This window comes from Tympanuchus pallidicinctus, unplaced genomic scaffold, assembly GCF_026119805.1.
Source record: "Tympanuchus pallidicinctus isolate F22 unplaced genomic scaffold, pur_lepc_1.0 scaffold45, whole genome shotgun sequence".
Taxonomy (NCBI): domain Eukaryota; kingdom Metazoa; phylum Chordata; class Aves; order Galliformes; family Phasianidae; genus Tympanuchus; species Tympanuchus pallidicinctus.
This window is the reverse complement of record NW_026294764.1, coordinates 1-9,201: the sequence shown is the minus strand read 5'-3', so window position 1 is coordinate 9,201 and position 9,201 is coordinate 1. Positions and strand designations below refer to the sequence as shown.

The following is a 9,201-nucleotide window of genomic DNA, read 5'->3' as shown; positions in this document are numbered from 1 at the left end:
TCATTGGCCGTCGGCGGGGAGGGGGGCGTGTCACCGGAAACGCCGAGGGGCCGCTTCCGGTGCCGGCGGCAATAGCGGCGCACAGCATGGCCGCCGTCCCGCCTGACTCCTGGCAGCCGCCCACCGTCTCTATGGAGACCACGTAAGAGGCGGGAACCCTGCGGGCCTCTGCGCTCGGTACCGGACCCCCCGGTTTAGGGATGCCCCGGAACCCTCGCTCCGCTACCGGGACCCCCTTCTGCCTCCCCTCCTCTCTTCTCCCCCTTCGCTGTTGGGCCCGCCGGGTTCCCCGCTCGGTACCGGAAGCCCTTTGGGTCCCTCCTCCCCGCTCCCACAATCCCCCCAAGCCCGGTACCGGGACCCGCAGGTGTTCGGGTTCCCCCAGCCTTCGACCAGGACCCCCTTCTGCCCGCCTTCCCTCCCCCGGGGCACTCCGGTTTCCCCCCCCCGATAGCGGCGTGCTCCTGGGAACCCCGCTGTACCGGAGCTCCCCTCATCTCCCAGCCCCGGCTCCAGGACCACCCCCCGTTCCCAATACCGGGATCTCCCCCTCACCCTGGTTCCCGACCCCATTACCCCAGCTTCCCTCACCCCCCGTTTCCAGCTTCTCCCTGCCCTGATCCCTCTCGGTTCCCCCCTCCCGGTCTCCCCGATGCTGACGCTGTGGTGCTGTGGGCAGGATGGGCACCCTGGTGTTGGAGCTGTACTGGCGCCACGCTCCACGCACCTGCAAGAACTTTGCTGAGCTGTGCCGCCGCGGGTATTACAACGGCACCCGGTTCCACCGCATCATCCGGGACTTCATGGTGCAGGGAGGAGACCCCACGGGCACCGGTGAGCGCAGGGACCCCACAGCCCCTCCTGGGACAGCAGGGTCTTCCCTGTCCTGTCACGGGGATGCTGGGATTCTCAGCCCTGCGATGGGATCGTCGGGACCCCCCAGCTCTGTGACAGGGAGGCTGGGACCCTTCTGATGGGAACGTTGTGATCCTCAGCCCTGTGATGGGGACAGTGGGATCCCTGACCTGCAGGGGAGACGCTGGGACCCTCAGCCCTGTCGTGGGGTCATCAGGACTCCCATCTTCACAGTGGGGACACTCAGCCCCCTCATAGGGATGCTGGATCCTCCAGATTCATGATGGGAGCACTGGGACCCTCAGCCCTGAGATGGGGTCACAAGTCGCACAGTGGGAACGCCAAGACCCTCAGCCCCCTAACAGGGATGCTGGGACCCTGGGGACACCAGAAGCTCCCCGGCCCTGCAATGGGGATCCCGTGGTGTGGGGCCACGACCCCCTGCTGATCTCCATGCCCACAGGCCGTGGCGGTGCTTCCATCTACGGCAAACACTTTGAGGACGAGCTGCACTCCGAGCTGAAGTTCACCGGTGAGATCTCAGTCCCCAAATCCCACCTTTATGTCTTAAGAACCAACCAAACCCTAACAAACCACCGATCCCATCCATCCCTTCCTCCATCCCTCTCTCCATCCATCTCCAGGCGCAGGCATCCTGGCCATGGCCAACGCGGGGCCGGACACCAACGGCAGCCAATTCTTCATCACGCTGGCGCCGGCGCAGTGGTTGGATGGCAAACACACCATCTTTGGGCGCGTGTGCCAAGGCATCGGGGTGCTGGGCAGGGTGGGCATGGTGGAAACCAACGCTCAGGACCGACCTCTGGATGATGTGAAAGTCCTCAAAGCCGTCCCTGCTGGGTGACGCGGGGAATAAAAGCGTGCATGGAGCGGTGTGCTGGCGCTGTGCTGAGGGGAGAGCGAGGTGTCGCCTCTGGGGGCTTGGAGGAGTCGCTTTTGGGGGCACAGGTGTCACCCATAGGGGCGTGGGGGTGTCAGCCCTGTGGATATGGAGGCGTCACCCATAGGGGGGTGGAGGTGTCACTTCTGGGGATGTGGAAACATCACCCATAGGGACGTGGAAGTGTTTCCTATACGGGCACAGAGGTGTCGCTCATAGGGGATGGAGGCTTCGTGTGTAGGGACACAGAGATGTCATCTGTAGGGGCATGGAGGTGTCACACGTGGGGTGTGGAGGTGTCAGCCCTGGGGACACGGAGATGTCGCCCATAGGGTGTGGAGGTGTCACAGGGACACAGAGATGTTATGTTGCCCATAGGGACAGAGGGGTGTCGTGGGGTGGGGAGGTGTCAACTCTGGGGACGCAGACGTTACCCGTTGGCACAGAGGTGGCACAGGTGGGGCATGGAGAGATCACCTCTGGGGACGTGGAGGTGTCACCTATGGGCGCAGAAATGTCACCCTGAGGGACGTGGCAGGGAGGTGTCACCTCTGGGGACGTGGAGTGGTCACCCCTAGCACCAATCCCACGTGTGGGGACATGGAGATGAAGCGCCACCCCTGGAGGAACGTGTCGCCTGTGGGCCGCAGGTTTGTCACCCGTGGGCTCAGTGCAACCCCACTGCGGGCACCGGGGAGAACCTTGAGCACTGAGGGGGGGTGGGAGGGGAACTGGGGGCGCTGGGAGGCACTGAGGGGCAGCAGCGCAGGGGGATGTGGGGAGGGGGGGAGCGGGGGGCGATCCTGGGGATGTGGCGGGGTGGCACTGGGAGCACTGGGCAATGCTGGAGTAGAATGAGGGGGAACTGGGGGTGGCACAGGGAGCGCTGAGAGGTAGCGGGATGCGGCAGGGCGGTACTGAGGGCGCTGGGTGACGGCGGGGGTGGCGCTGGGAGCGCTGGGCGACGCTGGGTCGGCACGAAGAGCTCCGGGTGAGGCTGGAGGTGTGCCAGGGTGGCACTGGAAGCGCTGGGCGATACAGGGGATGGCGCTGGGAGCGGTGGGCGGTACTGGGGACGGAGTGGGGCGGCACTGGGATCAACCGGGCGGCGCTGGGCTTGCTGCAAAACGGCACCGCGGGCACCGGGCGGTGGTGGGAGCGGCACCGGGAGCACTGGGCGCTACTGGGGGCGGCGCGGGGGCCGGACAGAGGCGGGCTCGCGGGAGGCTCCGGGGGCAGCCCCGGGGCGGCGGCGCTGCGGCAGCGCTGTAACGGGAGCACCGGGAGCCCCGAAAGCGCCGGGACGGCCCCGGGATCGGCGGCGGCGGCGGCCCCGGGAGGGCGGAGCGGGGCATGGCGGGGCTGGGGGGGCTGCGGGCGGGCGGCACCGGCTGCGTTCCGGCCACCAAGGTGGAGCTGACGGTGTCCTGCAGGTAGGAGCGGGGTGCGGGGCGCTGGGAGGCTTTGGGGGGCGTTGGGAAATGGAGGAGACTGGAGGTGTTTGGCACCGGGGAGCGCTGGGGGAGCGGGAGAGACTGCAGGTGTGCGGCGCTGGGAGGCACTGGGGAGCACTGGGGAGCACCCACGGTGCGTGGCACTGGGAGGCGTTGGGAGGCGTTGGGGAATGGAGGAGACCGCGGGTGTGTGGTGCTGGGAGGCACTGGGAGCACTGGGGAGTATTTGGGGTGCGTGGAGCTGGGAGCGCTGGGAGGTACTGGGGGCATTGGGGAGCAGTCAGAGTGCGTGCAGTGTGGGGCACTGGGGTGCACTTGGAGTGTATGGAGCTGGGAGCGTTGGGAGGTAATGGAGGCACTGGGGAGCAGTCGGTGTGCGGTACTGGGAGGCTCTGGGGGAGCGGGATGTGGTTGTTGTGGGATACTGGGATGTTCTGGAAAGAACTGGGGAGCACAGAGGATGAAATGCATTGAATGGGGGGGAACCCAGGGGTTGCGGGGGCACTGGGAGAGCGGAGGTGGCTGCAGCTGTAGGGCACCATGGGGCAGCACCGGGTTGGGGGGGGGGGGGGCGAGTGGGGGTGGTGGTTGTGGGTCACTGCGGGGTGCTGGGACACTGTGGGGGATGAGAAGCACAGGGGTGGATGGTGTTGGGGTACCAAGGGGCACTCGGGGCTGTGGGATACTGGGAGGCACTGGGAGCTACTGGGGAGCAGCGAGGGACACCAGGGGGTGTTGTGGGGAGCACAGGGAGGCACCGAGAGAGAAAAGGGCAGTGGGGCTGGGGGGCACTGGGAGGCAGCAGGACGGGGTCTGCGGTCTCTAGAGGTGCACAGGACGGGCTGCCCCATGTCCCCTGTGCCCCCCGCCCTGAGGTCCTTTCCCCCGCATCCCCCCCCCCCCCCAGCCCTGTGCCCGCTGCCACCTGGCACCCATCACCCGGCACCCGGCCCCCCCCAACGCTGTGCTGACTGAAGGGGGGGGGTGACAGCACAGCGCCCCTCCCTGCCCCAATCCCACCCCCTGGGACCCCAAAGCCCTTCAAGCAGGCTGGGTTCAGGATTCAATGTTTTGGATGGGGAATCCTGACTGCCCCCCGTTGTGTCCCCGTCCCCCCCCCCAGCTGTGCTGCCTGCAGCCGCTCCGACCTATTTTCCTCCCACTCCATCGGGGAGCAGAGAAACTCCCCGAAGCCGCTGCAGCTCCGGCTGTGCGCCACCACATCACCCTGTGCACCACCTCGCAGCCCTGGGTCCCGTTCCCCCCCCCCCCCCGTGCCTCAGTTTCCCCTCTCCCCGCAGGCAGCTCCTGGACAAGGACACCTTCTCCAAATCTGACCCACGTGAGTGGGGCTGCGGACGGGGGCTGGGGGTCCGGGGGGGTGGGGGGGGTGGGGGGAAGGTGAGCGCTGAGGACCCCCACCTCTGTCCCCAGTGTGCGTCCTCTACACCCAGGGACCGGACACCAAGCAGTGGCGGGAGGTGAGTGCCGACCCCGCGGTGTGGCCAATAGCACGTCGGGGTTCCGCTCGACCGACCAATCAGCACGTTGGGGGGCCGGGCAGGCGGCCAACCCGCGTGTTGGGGCGCAGGGCGGGCGGCCAATCAGCACGCCCAGCCTCCCCCAGCTTTGCAGCCCCGCTCCCGCCCCCGGCTGCTTGCCCTGTAATTAGCCGCTGGTTAATTGAGGGGCTCGGGCTGTAATGGGCGGGTGGGTGGGCTGCCCCTGCGGCTGCACAAAGGGGCACCTGGCGCGGCCCCCTCCCCCCCCCCCCCCCTGACGGCGCCGCCCCAGTTTGGCCGCACTGAGGTCATCGACAACTCCTTGAACCCCGACTTCGTGCGCAAGTTTGTGCTCGATTACTTCTTCGAGGAGAAGCAGAATCTGCGCTTCGACCTGTGAGTGCTGCCAGCCGTCCCAACGGCCGCGTCTCCCTCCGCCGTTCCCCTCCCCGCCCCTATTTCCCGTTCCCAATTCCCACCCCCGTTCCCTTTTCCCACCACCGTCCCCATCACCGTTCCCCATCCCTGTTTCCTGTTCCCAATTCCCATCCTCTCTTTCCAACCCCGTTGGTCTCCCATCCCTCTCCCATCTCCGTCCCCGTTGCCGTCCCATCCTCGCCCCTCACCCCATCCCCACTCTGCCCCACGGCCACGCTCCCATCCGTCCCACAGGTACGATGTGGACTCCAAAAGTCCCGACCTCTCCAAGCACGTGAGTGCGGCGCTGCTCCTATGGGATGGGGTGACGGAGGTGGGCATGGGGACGGGGCCATGGCGCTGACCCTGCTCTCTGCAGGACTTCCTGGGCCAGGCCTTCTGCACGCTGGGTGAAATCGTGGGCTCGTCCGGCAGCCGCCTGGAGAAGCCACTGACGTGAGCAGGGATGGGGGCTGGGGGGGGGGCCAAGCCTGGCATCCCGTGGGTGATGGTGACGATGGAAGGTCCTTATCTCACATCCCGGCGGTGTCTGGGATGGAGAGCAGAGCGCAGTGCGGACAGCACAGCTCTGGGCTGCCCCCCCCCCCCCCCCCCCCCAAACACACACCCTGAGGTGCCCCCACTCGGGGTCCTGCTGCCCTCCCCCCCCACCCCGCTGTGTCCCTGCAGGATGGGGGCGGTCACCGCACAGCCCCGCAGCAGGAAGCCGGCACCAGCCATGTCCAATGGGTGAGCATTGGGGTGACCCCCCCACTCAGAGGGGACACTTGGGTCACTGTTTGCCCCCCCCTCACCGCCTGTCCTGTAGGGGCATCCCGGGCAAGAAGTGCGGCACCATCATCCTGTTGGCTGAGGAGCTGGGAAACTGCAGGGTGAGAGCTGGGGGAGGTTGGGGACACGTTGGGACCCCCCCCCCCCCCCCCCCAATCTTGTTCCAGGGGAGGAGGGATGAGAGCTCTGTGGCTGTGCCTGGGGCCTTCCTCCACATGGGTGAGGATGCTGAGGGTCACAGCCACATCCTGGCTGCTCCCATGGAACCCCGGTGCCCACAGAGAGGGAGGGGGGGGGGTCCCATTTGGTGCCCATAGACTGGGGACCCCACTCGCCGACCCCCTCGTGCCGCAGGACGTGGCCACGCTGCAGTTCTGTGCCAACAAACTGGACAAGAAGGATTTCTTCGGCAAATCCGACCCCTTCATGGTGTTCTACCGCAGCAACGAGGACGGGACGTGAGTACCCCAAAAAGTGAGATTGGGGGGGGGGGAGCGGGGGAGTGCAGCCCCCCCAGGGAGAGGCACAGAACCACCCCCCACACACAGGGGTGGCGTAGAGGGCAGGGCTCCAACACCGAGCAAAGCGAAGTGACGCGTGTTGGCCACGGGGTGACCTTCCTGCCCCCCTGTGCCCCCCCCCCCCCGCAGCTTCACCATCTGCCACAAGACAGAGGTGATGAGGAACACGCTGAACCCCGTCTGGCCGGCCTTCGCCATCCCGGTGCGCGCCCTCTGCAACGGCGACTACGACCGGTGAGTGCCGCGGTCCTCCAGGCGGCGCCGCTCTGCGCCCTCTTCCCCTCGTCTCTATGGTACCCGCCTTCCTCGGGCTCTCCATCTGCTCCGTGGTTCCCCCCCGACGCCCGCCCGTTTGAGCCCCCGGTGCCGCTTGGTGGCTCGGCGTCGCGCTGCCGCCTCAGCCCCGTGTCGGACGTTGCTGTGGCAACAGTGGATAAAAATATCCCACCGAAACCGGCCGAGAAGGAGGAGGAGGAGGAAGGAGAAAAGCCCCCACGGAGGGATCGACACCAAGTCGATGTGTGCAGGGCTGTGCTTTTGGGTGCCGACCGTGACACCCCCCCCCCCGTTCCTTACAGGGCCATCAAGGTGGAGGTGTATGACTGGGATCGGGATGGCAGGTGAGCCGGGGGGCAGAGGGGGGCCGCTTGCTTGTCCCTGCCCGAGGTGGCGGTGACACCCCCTGCCCACAGCCACGACTTCATCGGTGAGTTCACCACCAGCTACCGGGAGCTGGCGCGGGGGCAGAGCCAGTTCAACGTCTACGAGGTGAGGAGGGGACGCAGAGATGGGTGCTGCGCCCCCACTGCCACAGGTGCTGCCATCCCCACTCTGCCCCCCTTGGGACCTACAGACCCCAGGGTCTCCATGCTGCACCCCCAGGAATCGCCCACGGCTGTGACAGCCCCCCCCTGCACCTCTGGGTGCTCCGTCTTGCAGCGCCCCGCGTCCTCTCCCTTCCCACAGGTGGTGAACCCCCGCAAGAAGATGAAGAAGAAGAAGTACCTGAACTCGGGGACGGTGAGGGCTGGGTGGGCACAGGGCACGGTGCGTGGCTGCCGTCCTGCTCACACCTGCTGTCCCCACAGGTGACCCTGCTGTCCTTCGCTGTGGAGTCTGACCACACGTTCCTGGACTACATCCGGGGCGGGTGAGCCGTGATGCTCGCGTCCATGCAGGGGCACAGCTGGTGATGGTGGCCCTGGGGGGGGCTTCCAGAGTGGGACCCGCGGGCTGGGGCGCATCGCACGCGTGGAACTGGGACGTGTGGGGGGAACGGAGGCCCTCCTCCATCTCCCCATCTTCAGAAGGGTTTTTCTCCCTCCCAGGACCCAAATCAACTTCACGGTGGCCATCGACTTCACTGCGTCCAACGGTGAGCGCTGGCAGCGGGCAGCTCCCCCCTTGGGGCCGGGCACACGGTGAGGAGGCTGGGCCACGACCCCACAGACTGAACCCCCCCCCCCAAACCCCGGCTGCAGGCAACCCATCTCAGTCCACCTCCCTGCACTACCTGAGCCCCTACCAGCTCAACGCCTACACCATGGCGCTGAGGGCGGTGGGTGAGATCATCCAGGACTACGACAGCGACAAGATGTTCCCTGCGCTCGGCTTCGGTGCCAAGATCCCACCCGACGGGCGCGTGTCCCACGAGTTCCCATTGGTGAGACCTCCCTCCCCCCCCCCCCCCCCGGCTCATGGTGTCCCTCGTCACGCGGGTGCCTTCATCTCTGTCACCCATCGCAGAACGGCGACGCATCCAACCCGTCGTGCAGCGGCATTGAGGGCATCCTGGAGGCGTATCACCGCAGCCTGCGCAGCGTTCAGCTCTACGGCCCCACCAACTTCGCCCCCGTGGTCAATCACGTGGCCCGGTAATTGGGGGAGGGTCCCAAGGAGGGTCGCCTGGCCCCCAGCCTTTGCTCACTGCTGGTCCCGCAGCTCGGCGGCGGCCGTGCCGGATGGGTCGCAGTACTTTGTGCTGCTCATCATCACCGACGGGGTCATCTCAGACATGGCGCAGACCAAGGAGGCCATTGTCAACGTGAGTGCTGCCACCAGGGGCTGTCCTGATCCACTCGCCCAGCAGGGGCATGGGGTGCCCCAAAATATTTTGTGTAGGATCCAAATAGGGACGTGGGGTGTCCGAAAACGTTGGGGTGTAAGACTTAGCGGGGAGCAGGGGGTGCCTCAGGTATTGGGGTGCTGCAAATATTGGGGTGCAAGAGCCAACTGAGGGCGTGTGGTGCCCCAGATATTGAGCTGTAGGACCCCTGGCTGGGTTGGTTTACCGAGGTGCCCCAAAACACGGAGGTGCAGCATCCAGCTGGGTGCACGGGGCGAGAGCAGGGGTGGCAGCGCTGGGTTGGGGGTCAGGGGGCGAGGGAAGGAGGAGGGGCTGCTGTCCCTGCGTTTGGGTGATGGGCTGGGATGGGGGGGCAGCTCAGCCCCCAAGGGAGGCACATCCCAGCCCCACAGCAGGATGCACCCACGCACCGCGTCACGGCCCTGAGCACGATGCGCACAGCAGAGCCCACGCAGCGCAGCCCCCACACGGCACACAGCACCGGGAGGGGGGGCTGCCACTGGGGGGGGGGGGACCCCAAAGCACCCCACGGATCCATGGGTGCCCAGGGGTGGTGCCACCCCAGGTATTTTCACACCATTCCAACCCCCCCCCCCCACAGGCAGCCAAGCTCCCCATGTCCATCATCATCGTGGGGGTCGGCCAGGCTGAGTTTGATGGTGAGGCTGTGCTC

At 66.8% G+C, this 9,201-nt stretch overlaps 2 protein-coding genes across 3 annotated transcripts; both read left to right on the top strand.

Moving 5' to 3' along the window:
- Positions 1-17: 17 nt before the first annotated feature.
- Positions 18-1,745, top strand: PPIL1 (peptidylprolyl isomerase like 1). Of its 2 annotated transcripts, none has more exons than XM_052702417.1 (4): positions 18-142; positions 680-834; positions 1,319-1,387; positions 1,500-1,745. In XM_052702417.1, exons 1-4 carry the CDS (start codon positions 87-89, stop codon positions 1,718-1,720), a joined length of 501 nt encoding a protein of 166 aa, XP_052558377.1. In that variant the 5' UTR covers positions 18-86; the 3' UTR covers positions 1,721-1,745. The 2 variants fall into 2 exon arrangements, with proteins under 2 accessions (XP_052558377.1, XP_052558378.1); XM_052702418.1 differs by having other exon boundaries at positions 88-177.
- Positions 1,746-2,886: 1,141 nt separating this feature from the next.
- Positions 2,887-9,192, top strand: CPNE5 (copine 5; the record flags this gene model as incomplete). The annotated part of the gene is made up of 19 exons (XM_052702431.1): positions 2,887-3,189; positions 4,512-4,552; positions 4,645-4,691; positions 5,005-5,108; positions 5,385-5,424; positions 5,509-5,585; positions 5,820-5,879; positions 5,959-6,022; positions 6,276-6,379; positions 6,572-6,676; positions 7,021-7,062; positions 7,135-7,210; positions 7,409-7,462; positions 7,531-7,592; positions 7,771-7,817; positions 7,924-8,105; positions 8,189-8,316; positions 8,384-8,486; positions 9,130-9,192. Coding segments are annotated over exons 1-19 (1,479 nt in total), but the record flags the coding sequence as incomplete, so codon positions are not given.
- Between the last annotated feature and the right edge of the window lie 9 nt (positions 9,193-9,201).